This window comes from Python bivittatus, unplaced genomic scaffold (genome assembly GCF_059951505.1).
Source record: "Python bivittatus isolate LINGU-HERP-01145 unplaced genomic scaffold, Pbiv_v1 ctg000480_np1212, whole genome shotgun sequence".
Taxonomy (NCBI): Eukaryota; Metazoa; Chordata; class Lepidosauria; order Squamata; family Pythonidae; genus Python; species Python bivittatus.
Genome location: NW_028277075.1, coordinates 72,363,984 through 72,387,403, shown reverse-complemented (window position 1 = coordinate 72,387,403; position 23,420 = coordinate 72,363,984). Strand labels below are relative to the sequence as shown.

Sequence of the window (23,420 nt, the reverse complement as noted above, 5' to 3'; positions counted from 1 at the left end):
TAAATCAACTAATTCTAAGTATAGTATAGATATATTTTTCTCCTAAGATATTTTCTATTTGTGGAATATATTAAGAAGGAAATTTGTTCTTTTTTAAAGAATAAATTGGGATTCTACCAGTTCGTAAATTCTCTGGGATGTGTTTAAGGCATCCATCAGGAGATCCATGATTGCTTTTGTCCCAAGCAAAAGAGAGGCTCAGAGGTTCACATTTCATACAACTGTAGAAGATAGTTAAGACATGCATTTATTGTTATATGCTTGAAACCCCATAGATGGATCACATCAAGCATTTGTAGGAGCCAAGCTTAAATTGGAGCTTTGTACTCAGAATTGTTTGAAGACTCTCTGAAATGTTTTAAAAAGAAATGTTGGAAATCAGAAGAAAGAGCTGGAAAATTATTGGCTTATTACCCAAAAGAACAAAAACAACAACATCCTACATCTGGATTTCATATCAATGAAAGACTGAGACAGTCTATTTCATCTGTTGTTGTTGTTGTTGTCATTTTTAATATACAGTTAGATCAAGTAGAGAGTCATGGAAAAGCAAATTATGAGTGTCCTGGAAAAAATGAAATGGAAGAGAATTCTTATGAAGGTAGAAATTGGCACAACCATTGACATTAAAAGAAATCATAGAGCCACTAAAATATATGAAATCAGGAAAAGTCCCTTGATCAGATGGACTCCCAGTTGAATGGAACAAAACTTTTATAGACTTATTGACACCACTATAGCTGGAGGTTATAATCAATCAATCATATATATATATATATATATATATATATATATATAAAGATTGATTATAACCTCCAGCTATAGTGGTTTCAATAAGTATATTGACAGAAAGAAATATACATATTTCCTTTAACATTTTATGAGTCTTATCTCAGTAGCATAAAAGCCTGAGAATACCTCACAAAATGTGCAAGCTACGGACCAATATCTTTGCTTAACCTGGATACTAAAACATTGATTGATTCAATTTATGAAATGCTTTTAAGACATTATGGATGTCCACCTTCTTTTATTCATTGGGCTGCACTCTGGTATATTTTTGGGGAATGAGACTTTTTATGATTTGGCACTTTGGGCCTATTTGGAGAACAAGCGTGTAACACCTCTGAAATTTTGGAAGATTTTAGGGTCCAGATGTACTAAAGAAAGATCTTCATTTCCAGATTTGAGCACATTTTCTCATTAACTGAGAAGTGGTTGCATTTTGTATCTAAAGAACATGAGAAATTGACCCTGTGGAATTACCCACATTTGAAAATAGTGAGGAAGATGCTTTATTGGAATGGTTGGGCTACACAAGAGATCAACACTTTAAAGCAACTGATTTCCAATGGTTGTTTCAAAAATTGAGAGACTGGATGTTGTATATTATTACTTAGGACATTTGCTCATCATTACAGTATATACAACTGAAAAAGGTATTAATTAAGCAATACAGCCCAGACTGTTGCCTCTGGTGAGGTATCTGCAATTTTAGGATCCTTAAGGGATGCAGCAGAAACCAACAATGCAATTTTATAAGTAATTAAAAAGTAAGATGAAAGTTAATATTAATTATATATCTTACTGTCCTGATTTTCAGGAATGGATCCAGGATATGAGTTTGTTAATTATTTTTGAAAAATGTCTGTATTCTAAAAATGACAAGGTGATGCCATATATTCCTATATAATATCACCTTAATGATAACTTGAAAGAACGGAATTAATTTCAAATATTTATCTATAGACATTATACAGATTTTTTATTCTGTTAATTAGATTCCTATTATCACTATAATATATATAATATATAGTAGTTTTTCTCCTACATTATATTATCACTATTTGTTTGTTCCCCCCTCCTTGTGGTGTAGGGTTTGTTTTTTGTTTTTTGTTTTTTGTTTGTATCTCTGCAGATAAATGAAACAAGAATCCCATCATCTCAGGGCAACAGCTTTCCTGAAGTTACTGCAGTCGATATCAATATCCTCTGCAATATTGCAGTGTTCCCGATTTAGCTGATAATAATTTATAAAATCCTATATAGCATAGCATAACCTTGGTTAAGAGGGCCCAGCAGAGATTATACTACCTGAGACTTCTCAGGAAACAACAACTGAACGAGAAACTGCTGGTGACCTTCTACCGCTGCACCATTGAGAGCATTTTGACCTACTGCACCTGTGTACGGTTTGCTAACTGCACAGGGGCAGACAGGAAAGCGCTCCAGAGGGTTACGGCCACTGCCCAGAGGATCACTGGTTGCCCTCTCCCCTCTTTGGAAGGACTTTACAGCTCCCACTGCCTTAAGAAGGCTCAAACATTCTTAAGGACCCATCCCACCCGGGAGATTCTTTTTTTGAACTATTACCATCTGGCAGGCGGTACAGGATAATGAAAACAAGGACAAATAGGCTGAAAAATAGCTTTTATCTCAGAGCTGTAACTATACTGAACTCTACTGTATAGTGCAGTATTAATGCAGCATCAGGGGTTGTGCAATATGGAATGTGAAGGCTGTGTTTTATGTGTTTTATGTGTGTTATGTGTTCTATGGTTTTTATATTTTTAAGCTGCACTGGGGTGGCATTTAATTTCGTTGTATGAGTAGTACAATGACAATAAAGATGACTTTGACTTTGACTTTGACTTTGGTTGTATTGCCATTGGATTGAATTTCTACTTTAACATTGATATGGTTTAATGTTAAACTTTGGAATGTATTAATCTAATATTTTTTTCTCTTCTGTTGAGGACCCCATAGAATAAACATACAGGAACATAAAGGAGTGCATACATTATGAACACATTAAAAATAAGTGGGTGTCGTAAGTTGCAAATACCCTGTCTTTCCCTTACCAGTTTTATAGGTATTTATAAAAATGCCACTTCTCATGACCAAGAATCCCCAAAGTCCCAAATTCAATCCTTGGAATATCGAGGAAGATCTGGGAAATCCTGAAGTCCACTAGCCAACCACCATAGATGGCACTGGATTGTCCAATATTAGGCTGACCTTGGCTGACCTCAAAAAGCTAGGTAGGGGTGTACTAGATTACTAGTTGGAGGGGAGGGGAAGCCATCAGAAAATCTCAGAGCTGGGGGCTAGACTAGGTGATAAAGAGAAAAAAATCAAACCAAACCAAAACATGGAAGAAGACTATGCCAAACTACATTCATGTTGTTGCCAGGAAAATGACATGGACATGTTCATGAGGTCACCAGGAGCTTGATTTGTAAGAGACATTATTTATTATAGCCTGGAATAAGAGAAATCAGCATGCAAATGTGGAGGTAATAGATTGGTCAACCCCCTTGAAAAAAAGATGACTGCCAGGCTTCCTTTGAGCAAACCTCCTTTGGAGACACATAGTTCAGAGACCTGCCATGCAGACGTGCAGAAGTTCTGAAAAGAAGCAACATGCCTGTTTCTGCCTGAGTAGCTATGTTGGGCCTGTTTCCTTCTGGTTTAGAGCCATGCCAGGAATGCAGAGAATATACAGAGGGCAGACAGCTTGATAAACAGTTTCCTCTCTTGCATTGGCTAAAACAAAAGATAAAACATACGGAGGACCACACAGACAACAACCTCAACTCTTGATGGTCTGACAGCACTATTATCACTGTGAAACCTCTCATTCAATTCTAGAAGCTGTTTTGGGCTAAAAAGTTCCCTTTTAAAAAAGCAATTTTGTGTATTTATTTACTTATTTGTTTATTTTTATCCCACTTTTCCTTCAGTTCACAGCAGTGTCAAGAGTCCTCCCTTGTCCCATTTTGCTAGACAAGGCTACCCATGGAGGTGGGTTCAGCTGAGAGAGTAACTGGCCCAAAGACATCAAAATCCTCTATAAGAAATCAATGAATAAATACAAAATAACACAGGGATTTTTTTTTTAAATTAAGAAAAGAAGAGATAGACTATGTGGAATATGGGGGATGGAGCAGAAAGGAAGTGGCAGCTTTTATCCATTTAGAAGGCATGGCAGAAATTGCAGTTGTGTAATCTACCGAACAATTGGGTGAGCTATTGTTCTGTGGATTGCGCAACTGCAATTTCTGCCATGCCTTCTAAATGGATTTTTCTTTCTATTATAATGGTCAACCTAAGAGTAAATCTTCCAAGCTTAAGAATGAAATAAGTTCCTAATTTTACTAGCAAAGGAGAAAAATTTTGTCTTGTTTGTACCCTATTCATAACTAGAGATTTAAATCTCCTAAGCAGAAATTGACACATGTACACACAGGATGCCACATATAGATTACAATAGAGCTACACAATAGAAGCAACCTTTGACCATGCCTAGCTGTAGTTTTACCTGAATAACTGTAGCTGCTCGAGTTAAATTGGAGGTAGACATCATTAATGATGCAAACCTATATTTTCCTTTCTGGCAGGAAGTCCCTTTAAACTCAAGGGATATTATTTCTTTCATAGCAACAAGGTTGCGCAGGGACATTTCCTGGATAGTGTTATTTCTGGCCTGGTGAACTTTTGTTCCAAAGAATTTTGAAGCCAACTGCTACCAAATTCCCTGGAGACCCCTGTCTTGAATACACCCTTTACCTTGATGCCATTGATTCTCAGTGGTCAAACAGCTAGAAATATTAAAGACTTTGCTTTGAAGACTGGAGCAGTGATTGTTAATTTGATGCCTGAATAGCCATGCAAGTATTTTGCTGGACTCCACATAAATTCTTCATGCTGTGGTTACTGTGTTGGCACATACAGGAGAATCAGGAAAGGCAAGTGACTTCAATTTATTGGAACAGTAATTTTAGCCTATCTAATGAGGTCTTCCATATATTAGTGCCCCCTCGATGTGCGAGATTATCCTTATGGCGATATGAGGAAGTAAAGGGACTGCAATCCAATCGTTCTGGAGGTCAACAGATGAAGAAACGTGGGTCTACCTTGTTAGGTCTGCAGTCCGATTCTTCAGTGAATTGCTTGTCCTGAGTCAGTGAATTCAAGATGAAAGAAGAGAATAGATATTATCCAAGCTGTGCCAAGTACTCAACTGATGACCTGAGTACATTTTGATTTCATAATGTTTAGCCCCCAACAGCAGAATGGGAAGGTTTAATTTAAGGCATTTTTCGGGAAGGCTTAGTAGCAGCCTTGAAAATAGCATAGTATTTTGTGCTATATTGTTATCACTGGTGAACTGAAACCCATTTAGCTTTATGTTTTCTAAACAACACCCTTAACTTGCTTAGTATTGTTAGTAAGAGAGATTTTGAAGGGTAAAGTGTTATTTGCAGATGTTAGGATAGTGGGAGTTTCACAAGAACTAATCTGCTCCTTCTGACAAGTACCTTATAGAAGAACAGGAGCTATTCTAAGATAACCTGTTGCAGCAATCTGAATGTCTTGTGCATTCCCTCATCTAAATCTGAATTAAGAATTTGCATTTGATGGCTTGGAAGGTTGAATATTTGCAGTCAAATATTGGATTCATAGTATATGCTGACTCTGTTCTGTTAATTTAGATAGTGACTAAAGGCTATTTTAAATGCAATGACATAATTTAATGAGGATTTGCTCTTCAATCTTTTCTTCCTATGTTAATATTTATATAATATGATACTGTTTGGACTGATTTTTATAATCAAAGTAATCAGAGAAGGGAAAAAGCAACAACCAAAAAGGAATAAAGAAAGGTTCTGATTTCCAAACTCCTATCATGCTTGATCATTGATCATGAAGGAATGGTGAGATCTGGAGCACAAAAGCCTCCAAAGACATCACCACTCATAATATAGGCAGCAAAGTTTAACTTGCTGTCCATTAGCATTGGTTATGAAGAGGAAGAGACACTATCTGTCTACTGATGTAATCTCCTTTTCCATTGTTGACTTCTTCCTAACATCCCATTCCCAAATACCCTCTGCAGTATGTAGATAGAGCATGTAGATGGAAGAGATGAAGGTGACAGCCTGCATCTCCACCATACTCTAAAATCCAGGAACACCTATTCTCTTTTGCATTCTCTTATTTCAGGTACTCCTCTTGATGAGTCAGATTGGAAGAAAGATGGAGAAAGGCAATATTACTGTGATGACAGACTTCTACTTGACCGAACTGTCTGACCATCCCGAAGTACAGATTGCCCTCTTTGTGGTGATTCTGCTGATCTACTTGACCACTCTAGCAGGGAATGGGGCTATTCTCATGGCAATAGGAACAGATGCTCACCTCCAAACTCCAATGTACTTCTTTCTCAGTAATTTATCATTGCTGGACATCCTTTGTCCAACGGTCATTGTACCAAAGATGCTCCAGGTATTCTTGTCAAAAGTCAAGAGAATATCATTTGTTGGCTGCTTGCTGCAATTATTGTTCTTGATTGATGTGGTGGGTACCGAAATCTTCTTGCTCGCAGTGATGGCTTATGATCGCTATGTGGCAATATGTAGTCCTCTACATTATGCCAACATAATGAATAAACAGCGGTGTGTTCAATTGATGGCTGTGATTTGGCTGTTGGGCTTAATTAATTCTATGGTTCACACCTCACTGACCTTTAGGTTGTCTTTCTGTGGATCTAAGAAACTCAACCAATATTACTGTGATCTTCATCCTGTGAGGGCTCTCTCTTGCACTTCTACTTACCTTCCTGAAGTTGTCCTTCTCCTTGTGGCTGGTATTATAGGAGGTGGGGCATTTCTGATCACTCTGATCTCTTACATCTACATAATTTCTACCATCTTGAGCATGCACTCCACTGAGGGGAGGCGCAAAGCCTTTTCCACCTGTGGTTCTCATTTGACTGTTGTTTGTCTTTTCTATGGGGCCACCATTGCCACCTACGCTCGTCCCACCTCTTCTTATTCTGGTAAACGGGACAGAATAATTTCTATGCTGTATGGGATAATCACTCCCATGCTGAACCCTATGATCTACAGTCTGAGGAATAAGGAAGTTAAAGCAGCATTAGACAAAGCCTTCAATCGGAAAAGATTTTCATAAATATCTCCTTCCTTTCCTTCTTCAATGATCAATGATCATTGATCAATACCTTAGGTTTCTAAAGCACCTTTTTGCAGATTTGTTTCCGATCTAACCATACTCTTACTGTAATGAACCTGGGTAAGCATTAGAATTGCCTGCTTTTTGGTCAACATTTCTCTTTTTGTATCTAAAAGGAGGCAGCTGAAGGCTTTTGCTTTTGCTTTAGAACCATCCCTGTCTCAGATATCAGAATGCATGAAGTTGTGATATAAGTGTGCTTAATTATAACGCAGTGTTGCAACAGTCTGACCCTGTTTGTAATCCTAGTTGATACACAATTGGCACTTCTAGGTGAGGTGCGACTGCCTTCTATTTAAAAGAAGGCACTTTCATTTGTGATAGCTCAATGGTGGCATTCCTTTTCATTCAAAATGAATGCTTGCTGTAATGTCTATGGATCCATGTTATTCTGCTATCAACGTTTGGAATGTAAATAACAAGAACTTGGTATTTTAATGGACTTTGCTGTCATGTATTAATTTTCCAAGAAATGAAGTACATGAAAGTGAGATGAACAGAAGTTCTTATTATATGTCAATAACCCTCTTCCACCACTGAAAAATTCTAATTTTGAAGGGCAGTAGTAACATCTACTCCATCCCAGCCTATCAGTGTTGGTGAGAAAGTTATTGACCGACTGAGATTAATGCGCTTCTCATGATTGAGAACCTGAATTATGGAAATCTGCTACTGTGATGAAATGTCCAGACCCCAGTTTTTTCATTCCTTATTTTCTCACTGATCCCCTGTGATTGTCTTCACTTCTCTAGAGCATGAAACACAGAAGATCTCATAACCAAATAGTAGAGTGGGAACAGTGTTATTTAGTCAGTGCCTCTCCCTGAGTTACTATTGGTCCTGGAGTAAGAAAAATCTTCTCCCTGAGTTTCTTACTGGAGTAAGAAAAATCTTCTCAACCCCATCCTACACACATGTACACAAACACACAAACACATACTCAAAAGAAGAAGAGGGAAGAGGAGGTGGGGAGGTGAAGAAGAGAAATTAAAATAAGCTAGATTCTACCACATTCAAATTATGTTATATATATATATATATACATACATACATACATACATACATACTGTATATATATATATATACATACATACATATATATATATACACACACACACACACACACATACAGTTTTACATAAATAAGAGATAAAAGATAAACATTAAAATATATAAAGAGAAATTAGAAAAAGGACAAAAAAGTGCAAAAAGCAATAGAGAAAAAAGAAAAAGAAAACTAAAGAGGTGACTTCCAATCTTTGCAGCAGTTACAAATAAACTAATTATCTCTCCTCCCTCTTTATGATTACATTACAAAGATTCCTTCTATTCAACCCTTTTTTCAATCAGCAAATCCAGAAATCACCATTTCACTTTTTTCCATTTTCAGCAAAAAGTCCATAAAAGGTTTTCAGTCTTTAATAAAAGTACTTGATGTGATGGACTGGAATGGTGGGAGGGGAGTAAAGAATGTGCTCTCATCTCCAGAGGAGCGAGGAAGAGATAAGCAGAGGAGACTGGCACTTCCCTGAGAAATACCATTGGTATGAACTGGCTGAGCCTGGGAACTGGGCTCCAGTCTGGGAAGATTCCTGTAAATGGGTTGTAGCTAATAAACCTTGCTGGATAATTTCTGTATGGTCTCCTGGATTTCCTTGGGCTAGGCCTGACACTTATTGTGTTATCCCTGACCAAACAGGTCAGTTTTGCCATTTCTGCTAATTCTGCCATCTTTACCACCCATTCCTCCATTGTGGGTATTTCAGTATTTCTCCATCATTGTACATATAATAATCTTGTTACCATATATAAAATCAATCTTCCATAAGTCTTTTCTAATTGATTATCCATTAAGTCCTAATTTTTTAAAAAAGGTTTCATACTTGTTAATCTTTAACATTCTCTGTATCATATGTATTTATGTCCTCTTTTTTTTGCTTTTTCGCAAGTCCACCATGCATGTTTTTTACATTTCCAACACTGACCAGATATACCTTTATACACTCAAATATGTTATGAATAGACATGTGCTTTTACTGTTTACTTTTTACTCAATAGTAACTATAAAAGGTAATGGCGAAGCTGTTAAGTCATCATTCCTTTGTTGCACTGAAACAACTTCTTGATAGTTGTGATGGTGAAAAACATAGCAGTGCAGTAATTCTATAATTTCACAAGAGTTCCCGTTAATGGGAAAACCGAGGAACAGTGTTGTATCTTGTTTATTTTGGAGTAGCCAGGCAGGGTGTGAGTTGCTGAATTAGGAGAATTGGCAACTCTTCTCTGAGGGAAGAAGTAATGCCACCAAATCTAACAGAGGCTGTTGGTGCCTGAAGTAGCCTTTCCTGGATCCAGAAACTTTTGATAATATTCACTCCATCTTCAGCCTACCCTTTCTGTGGACAGTTGTTGAGAAAGTGGTGGCAGCTCAGCTTCACTTTTGAGGAAATTAATCATTATGAGATCCAGTCATGGAATAGAAAGGGCCCCTGCTGGTCCTGCTGTTCACTTCATGGTTATGCGCTTTCCTCCATGCTGTTTCTTGCCATGGCTTATGAAACCACTGGAGGAAGTCATCTGTTGTGTAGGATATTTATTTATTTATTTATTTATTTATTTATTTAATTTGTAGGCTGCCCAATGACTCTGATGGCACTCAGGTGTGCATTGCCAAACTGGAAATGCTGTGAAAGGCTTGAACCAGTGTCTATCTGATAGAAAAGAAACTCAAGTTAAACCCCTCCAAGTTGCTGTTCATCAGTGAACATCCAGAAACATTGTTCCTTGTATTATACTGAAGGGGGTCATGTTTCCCCCAAAGGACTTGAGGCATGAGTTAGGGGTCATCATGGAAACTGTGGCTGGGGTTTGTGTGGCAGTCATGACCTATTTGGAGCAGGATGGACTGGCATTGGTAACTCATGCTTTGAACATCACTTGCTTGTAATGCACTCTAGGTGGGGCAGCCTTTGGAGATCACCTGGAAACCACAGCTGGTTTAGAATACAGCTACAAGATTACTGGTGAGTCAATCCTGCCATTGCAGGATAATACCTTTCCTGAAGCCATTGCATTGGATCCCAATAGTCTTCTAGACCCAACTCAAAGTGCTGGTAATGACCTATAAGGTCCTATAAGACATAGCACCATCTTGCAACAATTGAATCTGCCTCTTCACAAAAAATACCCTAGGAAAGCCTGTTAAAAATCTCTCCCCTGAAGGGGAGGGAGATGGCAGGCTTTTTCTGTGGCAGTGCCCACACTTTGGAATTCTGAACCCTCAAAATCTGTAAATCTCCACTCTTAATGATCTTTAGAAAACCAATAGTTTGGGAGCTCTGTCATGGGTGCCTATGCCCAGTAGTTTGTGTTTGTGTTTTTATTGAGCCTCAATGAAGTTTTAGTTGGTTGCTGTTTTAAGGTAATTCTTCGTTTTTGTTTTTTTGCCACCCAGAGTATGTTGGATAGATGGATGGCCATATAAGTTGGATCAATCAATCAATCAATCAATCAGTCAATCAATACAATCCTTTAAAGACAGTTTTATTTCACTGTGCTTTCAACCTCAGCTTGGTTGTACAGATATCTTAGGAGAGGGTTGATTTATTATTACTGTTTTTTTAAAAATAATAAATTTGACTCATTTCCCTTGATGCTTTTATAATTTTAACCTGTTGCACTCTGCCCAGTGCAGGATCTGTTGAATGGCCAAGGTATAAAAAGCTGAAAAATAGATACATATATACATGCCATACTATGAAAGCAATATCTTAACCTTCATTCTTCTCAAGGCTCCTTTAACTTCTTTGTTTCTCAAAACATAGATAAGGGGGTTCAGCATGGGGATCACAACAGCATAAAACACAGAAATCACTTTGTCATAATTCAGAGAATGAGAAGAGCTTGGTTGCACATACATGAAGAAGAGGGTGCCATAGAAAATCACAACAGCAGTCAGGTGAGAGGCACAGGTAGAGAAGGCTTTGTGCCTTCTGCTAGTAGAATGTTTTCCAAAGATGGCATTCAGAATATAGATATAGGATATAATGACTGTGCAGAGGGACCCAGTTAAATTGATAGCACTGAAGGCAAAAAGCTGGATTTCTTTTGGCCGAGTGTCAGAGCAGGATAAAGCTAGAAGTGGCGGGTCACTGCAGTAAAAGTGGTTAATTAAATTTGGACCACAGAAAGATAACTGGAATGTTAATGCTGTTTGGATCATAGAGTTTACAAATCCATAGCCATAGACACCAACCACCAAGGAAACACAATATTTCTTGGACATAATTCTGGAATAAAGCAATGGATGGCAAATGGCCACATATCGATCATACGCCATGACGGATAGCAAGAACAATTCAGTAGTCACCAATGCAACAAATATAAAGAATTGTATAACACATCCAGCCCATGAAATTGTTTTCTTCTCAGCTAAAAAGTCTGCCATTGCCTTGGGTGTGACAGAGGTAGAATAGCTGGCATCCAGGAAGGCCAAATGGCTGAGGAAGAAGTACATTGGAGCATGTAGCTGGGGATCCATGTTGATCAACAGGATCATCCCTAGATTTACACTCAGTGTGATGATATAAATCACCAAGAATATATTAAAGAGAACAACTTGCAATTCTGGATGATCTGTGAAACCTGAAAAAGTGAATTCAGTCACCTGGGTCTGATTTTGTCCAATCATATAGTCCTGTCCTTTTTTCCTGCCAGAGGCTTGAAGAAAAGAAGAAGAAATTGAGATGATTATTACCTTCTTGTTCATTCACTTTTGATGTTCACTATTTTAAAACTCATATTTAAATTTGCTTCACTGAAGTTTTGTATTCAAGCTTACTCAGTTTATCATACACTTTCTCTAAATCCGATAAAAGTTCTTTCACACTGTAATGGATTCTTTTTTTCCCCAAACAGTACTCAATTTTGATTTACACAGACTCAAAAACACCAAAAAGCTCTGGACCCTAGACACTTGGGTCTTTATGTCTCCCTATAAGGGTTAGGGAGGTTTTTTATTTACAACACTATCCAAGATATAAAAGACAAGATATAAAAGACATATATACAAACGTGTGTGTGAGTACTTTCTATAACTATTATCTTAACCTACACTCCATCTACTAAACCATTTTCTCTATACTATATCCTATTACTATTGCTATTACTATACACTATACTATTACTTCTACTACTAAGATATATTCTACCACTACTGTTACTAGTATACTATTTCTGTTGCTCTTTTACTACCACTGTTACTAGTATGCAAGAGTGTTGTGCTCTTACAGGCCCAAGTCTTTTTCTCTCCTCCTCTGGGACTTCTTCTTTTTCTTTTAATGGCCAGCTTGTAGACCTCTTGCCCCTTTTTTTCATTGTGCTTTGTCTTGCTTGGCTGCTATAGCTCCTCTCTTCTCAATTGGACCTTCAACACCTGCTTTCATTTGGCGGTGGTGGCGGCTGCTTTGAAACCACACGTGTCTCCTCTGTTCTCCTCCTATTTCCTTGTTCTCCTCCCCCACCTGTTCCAAGATTACTGCTTTATTGGTCCCTCTGCTGTGCTGACATAGGGGAGAAGGCTCAGATAGGAGGGGAGGGAGGCAGCACAGGGGCCTGCAATTCTTTCTCCGCAGCCTGTTCTTACACACACATACATTCATAGATTTTTCAATCACCTACTGAAAAGAAAACGTTTGGCTGGTACAATCTCATCCCAGTGTAGTCACACTGCCCTCCCCAAATCTTGCTCATTATCATCTCTTGTACCTTTTCAATCAGGATTCATTAACACTTTCCCAGGCACACTTAATAAACTAGTCTGTAGTACTTGCATTCACTCTTTCTATCTTTTTCTTTGTATAAGGAACAGTAATTCTTCCAATTGTCAGGCATGGATACAATCTTCACACACATGTTAAATAAATCTCATAGTTATTCTGGAAACAATTTTATGTTTTAACAATTTTTGAATTATACCATTTACATTTGCAGTTGGTAGAACAACCAGCATTAGAACTGGCAATGAAGATATTGAAGTGGTGGATAGCTTCTGCCTTTTAGGATTAACCATCAAAGTAAAGGAACAAGCAGTCAAGAAATACAATGCAGACTAGCACTTGGTAAAGCAGCTGGGAAGACGCTGGAGAAGAAATTCAAGTGCCATGATGTCTATACCTACAAAGATCAGAGTCATGCAAGCCATATTATTCCTTGTGATACTGTATGGAAGTGAAAGTTGGACTTTGAAGAAGCAGGATAGGAAGAGTATTGGACACCTGAGAGTATCATGGACAGCCAAAAACAAAAACAAAAACCCCAAACCAATGGATCCACAAACGAATTAACCAAGAATTCTCATATGAGGCACAAATGACCAGGCTCAGATGATCCTACTTTGACACATTATGCAAAGATAAGGTAGCTTCCTAGAGAAGGCTCTAATGCTGGATGCTGGGAAAGGTGGAAGGAAAAAGAAGACCAGCAGCAAGGTGGATGGATTCAGTTGCAGTAGTGATAGGTACACCACTGGAAGACCTGAAGGATGAGGTTAGGGACAGATTGTCATGGAGAAAATCTATCTGTGTGGTTGCTAGGAATAAAAAATGACTTGATGGCACATAATCAATCAATCATCAATCAATCCATCAGTCTCATACAAATCTCTAAAATGCACCTTCCAGCATTCCCTCACTTCAATTTCATACCAATTCATTTTATCACTTAATTCCATTCTGCTGCTGACTCCTGGTTTAGTACTTCCAGAACAATTTTTATTTCCACGAAAACTGTTCTGCATTTTTCTGTGTCTTAACCATTACATGCTCCCTTTGACTACATCCTTTGCAGCTATATTTTTCTCTATAGTGTATACTTATTATACAATATTTTTCTCTCATCAACATTATTTTGCACCAGTCGTTCTCTTATAATGCATTTTTCCTCATCCACAGCATCTTTTATCCCAATATTCCATCAAGCATCCTTTTTCCTACTTCCCACTTGTGTAACTCCACACACTTTCGTGACACTCGGTAACATTCCTTTCAGTTTGCTCCAAGCTGTTTTCACTGTCTTGCATCCATTTTCCACTCATTCTGTTGGGAGACAAATCTATCTTCTTGTACTTTTCATTTAGAAGTCACACTTTCTCTCCCTGCAATCATTCTACTTGTACTCTAGTTTATTTTCATTTCTTTTGTTCTGTGCCCATTTTCTCCTAAGATCCATTTTTGACATTTCCAAATAAGCTTTTCCCCCCTGTGGTCAAAACTGCTCATCACTTTTTATCCTTCACGAATTCTCTCAGCCTTTCATCATAAGCAATTAGATAAAACATGCCTTTGGGTTCATTCCTTTCCCACATGTGCATATGAACAGATTTACAGCTAAATCACATATTGGAAACACAGATTTCCCTAAGCAGATCATCCCTAGTCACTACTAACACTCATTCCTGGGTCTCCAAATGGCCCAGTGGCTTTTCCTATACGCTTTCATTTTGTTCCCATTCATCCATTCATGTTATGTATCAAAATTATTTGTACTCTGGAATCACATTCATTCAGAATGTTGTGCATTCCCCCCCCCCCAGATATATGCACATCTGAGTTCATGACAAAAGATTTTTGCTCCATTAGTAGCACTAAAAGTATGTAGAACTTTTGTACTTGGAGCTATCCTTGGAGTATATTACTTGCAAAATTTCAACCAAATTGCTTGATGGTAAACCTTACTAACATTGACTAAGGGCTGATCCACAAGATCAGCTTGCCCTGGGATGAGTAAAAGTTACTGATGGGGCAGGAACACACAATGTCATCTTCTACTCTCACCCTGCCTACCAGGAAGACAACACCTGCCCATCTTTCCCTGCTATGCATCAAAGGTAATGTTTTCTGACTTGTGCTAGTTCAAACGGTCATGCCTGGTTTACTTGCTGCACTTCACTGCGAAGTCTACAAGACAAACATTTCTACTTCAGTGGCTTTGTGGCCAGAAAGCCTTCTTTCCCCTGACATTGATTGGTGCCCTCCAGGACCAAAATATTTTTACAAGTTCACCAGTGGAACAATGAGCAGGCAGGTTTTATTTTTCTTCAAATGTTCTGATGGAAGGGTGAAAGGATGGATCTATGTTTAAAAAATAAAAAAAGGTGAAGCTGACAAGGTTCTGCTATTTTCTCTTTCCAGTCCAAGTGAAAGAAAAAAAGGTAAATTGTAATATCTCCTTCCTTCCTTCCTTCCTTCCTTCCTTCCTTCCTTCCTTCCTTCCTTCCTTCCTTCCTTCCTTCCTTCCTTCTTCTTCATGGCAAAAAAAGGCAAAGAAGAGAGGAAATCCACCAATCAGGGACCATGGTAAATGTGGTCCACTCTGTACATCAGCCCATCACCCTAGCTACAACCAGAGGAAGAAATCCCCAAAGGGATTTTTTCAGACAACTTCATTTCCAGCTTCAGTTCACATTTGGGAGGCAAGTACCTTAAATCCTGGAAGTCTTTGGTTATGCCTGCATTACAATAGTAGCTGTGCTTATAATTTTGTCCACCATTTTTCTCTACTATTATATTAATGTATATTAAATGTAATTCTGTGGTTTTATTTTGGATTATACTTTATGTTATTTACCGTATGTATTCTTCCCTATTTGTTGAAACACTGAAGGACTACATGCAACTAAAACATACAAAAGAGCCATCACTAAATTTTAATTTTTGCATTCTCTAATATTATTGAAAATTATTGCTGCTTTTTTGACTTTCTGGTAGCTTGACACTACTTCTATATACATTTCTTCCTTAACTAGCAGCCACTTTAATAAATATTTTACGTATATGAAATATATATTGAGCAAATCAATGGTAGAAAGCAGCAGTAGTATATTTTTTAAAAATGTTCTTGAGTTAAGATCCTACCTGATTAGTCCTAGTCTGATTAGTCTTGAAGCACATAAAGTTGTAAGATATGTTAGAATTTATATAGAAAACACCATAATTACACACAGTATTGCTGTTGGCTCAGTGATTTTCTCCCTTGATAGTTTCATCTGGTTAAGCATGTTTACTGACAAGCAGCAATTGGAGGAAAAATAGAAGCAGGAAACAGAGACATCATTTTCCTACTAAGCTGAATCTCTGATGAGGTACTCTTGTGTCTGAATTATTTCTGAAAGATCTTTGCTTAGTTCAGCAAAAGAGCAATATTCCATTTTGGGCTGCACATTTGGACATGGAATGCAGACATGGATAAGGAGAACCGGTCTCATTAAATACTACTCTGTACAGAAACTCCCTGCAGACAGGCAATTGAATAGTGGGAGATACATTTTAACCTTGTTTTGACCCTGATTGCTAGAGCTGTACATGCAGGGCGGGACTTTCTGAGATGCCAAGATGTTCAGAAGCAAATGGCGTTCTTTTTTCTCTTTTCACTTATCTTATTTGCTGGTGTTGACAACTGCCTTTTCTGGGCCCTAGTAGTTCAAGGAATGATTCTTTCTGAATACGAAAGTTTCACCATTGATTCTCTTAGGAACTGTAGAAGGGCAGCTGCCTAATTAATTAAGTAGGGCAGATAGAATGCCAGGAAGATGGACAGTAGCTGATAGTTGAATCTGCTGCAGTAGACCAGGCCCCCTAGAGCAGTGTTTCTCAACCATGGGAACTTTAAGGTGTGTGGATTTCAACTCCCAGAATTCCCCAGCCAGCCATGGAATTCTGAGAGTTGAAGTCCACACATCTTAAAGTTCCCAAGGTCGAGAAACACTGCTCTAGAGCATCCCCAGCTTCTCTTGCTCAGAGCTGGAGATAAAGGGGTGCGTGGAGATAACCTTGAATAAGGAATGCAAAGACCATTAAGCAAATGACAGCTCGGTCCTGGGAAAGAAAGAAGGCTGAGAAAGAAACTCAAAATAACCCCACCTTGATTTTGTTTGGTATAAAAGCAGGCAGAAGGACACTTTTGCAGGCTTTCAAGATTCTGTTATTCTACCATACAACAGCAAAGTAGCATTCCTGAAATCCTTGCTCTATTTCCTGACCTGGTGTTTTGAAGGGTGGGCAGGAGCCTTAGATACATGCTGGAAGTCAGCATAGATTTGCCAAGAGCAGATCTTTGCTCTAGCTGCTGTGCCTGTGTAGTGTTAGCCAAGTAAAGGGAGAGAGTGGTATACACACTGGGTCTTCAGAAAAGAACCTTCTTTGATTCAGATTGTATCCAGGACTGCCCACTTTGACACAAGGCCGAGTCTAAAGTGAGACTAATCAGCATGGGGATAACACAAACCACTGTAACATTTTTGCTTGTCTGCAGAGGATGAAATCTGCAAGAACCATTAACAATCCTAAGGGAATGGAGACTGCATTGTTTCAGAGAAACTGTTGCAGGAGCTCTGGCATCTATGTTTAAATCCAGGGTTTTAAAATTCATTGGAAAATTCCTGCAATCTGGTTCTATCCTGGTTAGGATAGAATTAAGTGATAACTTGCAGATGCTATTGTTCCTACAGGTTGAGGCAGTTTTGTATAAGGATGGTTTTTACAAATTATTAAAAAAGAAGATGCTTTATTATCTGTTGCTGTGGATATTATTGATTATGCATGCTAAACATTTCTAGATTACGGACTCCAAACATAGTGCACTGTGAACAGAATTACCAGAGGGGAGGACAGAAACCATACTCTGCTCTGAAATGTCACTAAGATAAATAAGTGGAATGTTTTATTTTCTTATGAAGAATCAACTGACATTTGTAGAAAGTGTGTTTTTTAAACAGGTATTTTCATGTGCTTGTAAAAATATAGAATAGCAAATATTCCAATATGGCAGATGTTTCGATTTTTGATTTGAAGATAGACTTTAACACTTCCCAGCGATTCATTTGGAAGGAATCAATGCATTGCAATAATTAGCCAATATTTATTTAATATAGCACTTTTTGTAAGTCTGCTCCAAAGTCTGACTTGAAAGCCCATGATGACTACAGTATTCCCTGTCATTAGGATGTAGCTTTATCAATTACATTCACTTGGATCACTTCATAGTGATTCAACTTTATCTCATAAGGTTGCATAATCCTGTTTGCTTCACATTTGGAGTATAGATAAATCCAGTGCATATCCTTGTGATGGAATCACTGCATTAAGATTGACACTATTTTATTCTTTATGGTTGCTGTGTCTCTTTTGTTGTTCTTGTTTAGTCGTTAAGTCGTGTCTGACTCTTCGTGACCCCATGAACCACATTGCGCCAGGCCTTCCTGTCCTTCACTGCCTCCCTGAGTTTGCTCAGTTTCATGCTCATTGCTTCAGTGATGCTATCTAACCATCTCATCCTCTGCCGTCCTCTTCTCCTTTTGCCTTCAATCTTTCCCAGCATCAGGGTCTTCTCCAAAGAGATCTCTCTTCGCATTAGGTGACCAAAGTATCTGAGCTTGAGCTTCATTATCAATCCTTCCAATGAGCAATCAGGGTTGATTTCCTTTAAGATTGACTGGTTTGACCTCCTAGCAGTCCAGGGGACTCTCAAGAGTCTTCTCCAGCACCACAGTTCAAAGGCATCAATTCTTCGGCGCTCAGCCTTCTTTATGGTCCAGCTCTCACAGCCATACATTACTACTGGAAAAACCATAGCTTTGACTATGCGGATCTTTGTCAGCAAGGTGACGTCTCTGCTTTTTAATATGCTATCTAGGCTTGCCATAGCTTTCCTCCCAAGGAGCAAGCGTCTTTTAATTTCATGGCTGTAGTCTCCGTCTGCGGTGATCTTGGAGCCCAGATAAATGAAGTCTGTTACTGCTTCCATTTCTACCCCTTCTATTTGCCAGGAATTGATGGGTCCAGATACCATGATCTTAGTTTTTTTAATGTTGAGTTTCAAGCCAGCTTTTGCACTCTCCTCTTTCACCCTCATCAAGAGGCTCTTTAGTTCTTCTTCACTTTCTGCCATTAGGGTGGTATCGTCTGCATATCTGAGGTTGTTGATGATTCTCCCTGCAATCTTAATTCTGGCTTGTGATTCTTCCAGCCTGGCATTTCTCATGATGTACTCTGCATATAGGTTAAATAAGCAGGGTGACAGTATACAGCCTTGTCGTACACCTTTCCCTATTTTGAACCAATCGGTTGTTCCATGGCCGGTTCTAACTGTTGCTTCTTGGCCCGCATACGGATTTCTCAGGAGACAGGTAAGGTGGTCTGGTACTCCCATCTCTTTAAGAATTTGCCACAGTTTGTTGTGATCCACACAATCAAAGGCTTTTGCATAGTCAATGAAGCAGAAGTAGATATTTTTCTGGAACTCTCATGCTTTCTCCATGATCCAGCGAATGTTGGCGATTTGATCTCTAGTTCCTCTGCCTCTTCGAAACCCAGCTTGTACATCCGGTAGTTCTCGGTTCATGTATTGCTGAAGCCTAGCTTGTAGGATTTTGAGCATAACCTTGCTAGCATGTGAAATGAGTGCAATTGTGCGATAGTTTGAGCATTCTTTGGCATTGCCCTTCTTTGGAATTGGAACATAAACTGACCTTTTCCAATCCCGTGGCCACTGTTGCGTTTTCCAAACTTGCTGGCATATTGAGTGCAGCACTTTAACACCATCGTCTTTTAGTATTTTAAGTAACTCAGCTGGAATACTGTCATCTCCACTAGCTTTGTTAGCAATGCTTCCTAAGGCCCACTTGACTTCACTCTCTAGGATGTCTGGCTCAAGGTCAGTGATCACACCAGCATGGACATCAGGGACATTAAGATCTTTCTTGTATAGTTCTTCTGTGTATTCTTGCCACCTCTTCTTAATCTCTTCTGCTTCTGTTAGGTCCCTGCCTTTTTTGTCCTTTATCATGCCCATCTTTGCACTAAATGTTCCTTTCATATCTCCAATTTTCTTGTAGAGATCTCTAGATCCCATTCTGTTGTTTTCCTCGATTTCTTTGCATTGTTCATTTAAGAAGGCCTTCTTATCTCTCCTTGCTATTCTCTGGAAATCTGCATTCAGTTGCTTATATCTTTCCCTTTCACCCTTGCTTTTCACATTCCTTCTTTCCACAGCTATTTGTAAAGCCTCATCAGACAGCCATTTTGCTTTCTTGCATTTCTTTTTCTTTGGGATGGTTTTAGTTGCTGCCTCCTGTACAATGTTACGGACCTCCGTCCATAGTTCTTCAGGCACTCTGTCTACCAAATGTAATCCTCTAAATCTGTTCATCACCTTCACTGTGTACTCACAAGGAATAAGATCTAAGTCATACCTGAGTGGTCTAGTGGTTTTCCCTACATTCTTCAATTTAAGCCTAAATTTTGCAGTAAGAAGCTCATGATCTGAGCCACAGTCAGCTCCTGGTCTTGTTTTTGCTGTCTGTATAGAGCTTCTCCATCTTTGGCTGCAAAGTATATAATCAATCTGGTTTCGGTATTGACCGTCTGGTGATGTCCATGTGTAGAGTCGTCTCTTGTGTTGTTGGAAAAGAGTGTTTGCTATGACTAGCTTGTTCTCTTGACAGAACTCTATTAGCCTTTGCCCTGCTTCATTTTGTACTCCAAGGCCAAACTTGCTTGTTATTCCGATTACTCCTTGACTTCCTACTTTAGCATTCCAATCCCCTATGATGAAAAGGACATCTTTTTTTGGTGCTAGTTCTAGAAGGTGTTGTAGGTCTTCATAGAAGCGGTCAACTTCAGCTTCTTCAGCATCAGTGGTTGGGGCATAGACTTGGATGACTGTGATATTGAATGGTTTGCCTTGGATACGCACTGAGATCATTCTGTCGTTTTTGAGGTTGTACCCCATTACTGCCTTTCCCACTCTCTTATTGACTATGAGTGCAACTCCATTTCTTCTAATGGTTTCTTGCCCACAGTAGTAGATATAATGGTCACCCGAATTAAATCACCCATTCCCGTCCATTTCAGTTCGCTGATTCCCAAGATGTCGACGTTCAATCTTGTCATCTCATGTTTGACCACATCCAGCTTGCCTTGGTTCATAGATCTTACATTCCAGGTACCTATACAATATTGTTCTTTACAGCATCGGACCTTCTTTTCGCTTCCAGATACATCCACAGCTGAACGTCCTTTTGGCTTTGGCCCAGCCGCTTCACTCTTTCTGGAGCTACTTAGAATTGCCGTCCACTCTTCCCCAGTAGCATATTGGACACCTTCCGACCTGAGGGGCTCATCTTCCGGCGTCATATCTTTTAGCCTTTTAACATTGTCCATGGGGTTTTCTTGGCAAGGATACGGGAGTGGGTTGCCATTTCCTTCTGCAGTGGACCACATTTTGTCAGAACTCTCTGTCATGACCTGTCCGTCTTGGGTGGCCCTGCATGGTATAGCTCATGGCTTCACTGAGTTACGCAAGCCCCTTCGCCACGACAAGGCAGTGATCCATGAAGGGGATCTTTATGTCTCTTTATGGTTACTGAAATCTGAACATCAGCAGCAGTATTTCTGAATCTGGAATAAGCACAACAGTGCAACGGAATTATGAAAAGTATGTTTATTCTTCAGCACAGAAAAACTTAAACGTAATTGCAGAAACATCTCTTCTTTCTATTCTTCTTTCATTTCTGATCATTCAGATTTAATTGCGGTTACCACTGTGCTAAAATGAAGGTTTATTTGGACAGAACTAATAATGCATTCCAATTCATATTCAGGGGGAAAAACAAATAAAATTATTCTTTATAAAGTTGTTGCTACCACCCCAAAAGGATTAAATTGGAATCCATATATTAAACTTTGATCTTATCCTGTTGCTGTCGGGCATCTTGTTTGTTCTTTTCCTGGAAGTCTAATATTTTAGATATGCATGTGTATATGGGTGAGTGGGGTGTGTATGGAAATTATATACTGCCTCCTTTTTATTCAGAAGTCAAGTTGATCATGAACAAATGGAATTTTACTTAACAATAATATTGTATGAGAAGTTAATATAGGATATAATAAATTGTTTCTTTTTCAAGTAGTGCACCGATAAATTGGTGTTTTTGTCTTTTTTCTATTTCTTTATGATATACCAGCTATCATCTTCTCCCCCTCACCGTTTTTCTCCCTCTGTCCATCTCTCAACTATCCCCTTCTCCGAATGCTCATTCTCTCTCAGCTCCATTCCTTATAAGTGTGTGTGTTCGTGTATGTGTGTGTGTGCACACACGCCTTTGAGTCAGTGTTGACTCCTGGCAACTGCCTGGACAAATCCCTACAGTTTTCTTGGCAAGGTTTTTCAGAAGTGGTTTGCCATTGCCTGCTTCCTAGGGCTCAGAGAGAGTGACTGGCCCAAGGTCACCCAGCTGGCTTTGTGCCTAAGGCAGGACTAGGACTCACCATCTCCTGGTTTCTAGCCTGGTGCCTTAACCACTACACCAAACTGGTATATTATAAGGAAGAGGCCAGTTAAACCTTTTATTCACATTCAAATAGAATAATAGCATAATTTTTCATCACAAACACAATACAAAAACAGCTTTCATAATAAGCAGGAACAGGATATTTATCAACCTCATACATGACAGCCATGACAGATAAGAGAAGGGCACCTCCTGTTTTTTGGAGAAGGAGGAGATGAAACTGCAGAAGACAGCAATAAATCTCAAAAGCATTTTGCATCCCTCCTGAGTATCATCCTATAAGGAATAAATTCATTAAAAAAATAGCAACACATTCAAATAATTTGTTTAGAAAGGCTCCACATTCTAAATCTGGCATAACTGAAACAATATGGCATAACAGAAATAAGTCTGTTGAACAGAAAGAATGAAACATCGTATCTGGAATATAAATTACATCTTCTTGCACATATCCTTTGAGAATCTTACTAATGCCCTGAAAGACATGAGTTTGTGAAAGCAGTGACACAATAGCAGAAGGGAATAATGCCTTCATAATTGAACAGAGTTGCTTCTTCTGTAAGAATAAGACTAATTAGAATAAGTTCATCCTTCCCTTGCTGCACCTTTTGACAACTATTTGTTTGCATCTGTATTAGGAACTTGTCTCTTTTAAATATTTTTTAAAATTTAAGCATATAAGATTAATTTTCTTTTTGTTGTATATACCGCAACCCCAATGATGATTTGGGTCAAGGCATGTTCTTCTGAGTCTGATCATTCTTGAATCAGAATTCTTACACAACAGTTAGAGAAACCAGCTACTCAGCAGTTACCAAGAACTATGTTAGGTGCCACTTTAGTCTAGAGAGGTTTCATCTGGATTACAAATAAATGAATGTAACTTAATTTTCTTCAGAGCCTCTGGATCTCAATTGTACAGATTAATTGTAAGCTTGCAATTCCGTTTCAGCTGCTTTACAGTTTACCTTTTCTGAATTTCAGAGCTGGGAATATTAATAGCTGGTAAGAAGAGACAACAGTTAGAAAAGGTCCTTGC

At 38.7% G+C, this 23,420-nt stretch overlaps 2 protein-coding genes across 2 annotated transcripts; one reads left to right on the top strand and one right to left on the bottom strand.

Annotated features, from left to right (window-relative positions):
• The first annotated feature begins 6,019 nt into the window (after positions 1 to 6,019).
• On the top strand, positions 6,020 to 6,975 carry LOC103064078 (olfactory receptor 5V1-like). Its single transcript, XM_088145154.1, has one exon. The coding sequence runs from the start codon at positions 6,040 to 6,042 to the stop codon at positions 6,973 to 6,975; it is 936 nt and encodes a 311-aa protein (XP_088001280.1). The 5' UTR covers positions 6,020 to 6,039.
• A 3,814-nt stretch (positions 6,976 to 10,789) lies between these two features.
• Positions 10,790 to 11,725, bottom strand: LOC107326456 (olfactory receptor 5M5-like). Its single transcript, XM_015890283.2, has one exon. It carries the CDS (start codon positions 11,723 to 11,725, stop codon positions 10,790 to 10,792), a length of 936 nt encoding a protein of 311 aa, XP_015745769.2.
• Positions 11,726 to 23,420: the final 11,695 nt, after the last annotated feature.

Excerpts from the sequence above, each read along its gene's own strand:
- LOC103064078 (XM_088145154.1), top strand. The coding sequence starts at position 6,040 with ATGGAGAAAGGCAATATTACTGTGATGACAGACTTCTACTTGACCGAA.
- LOC107326456 (XM_015890283.2), bottom strand. The coding sequence starts at position 11,725 with ATGATTGGACAAAATCAGACCCAGGTGACTGAATTCACTTTTTCAGGT.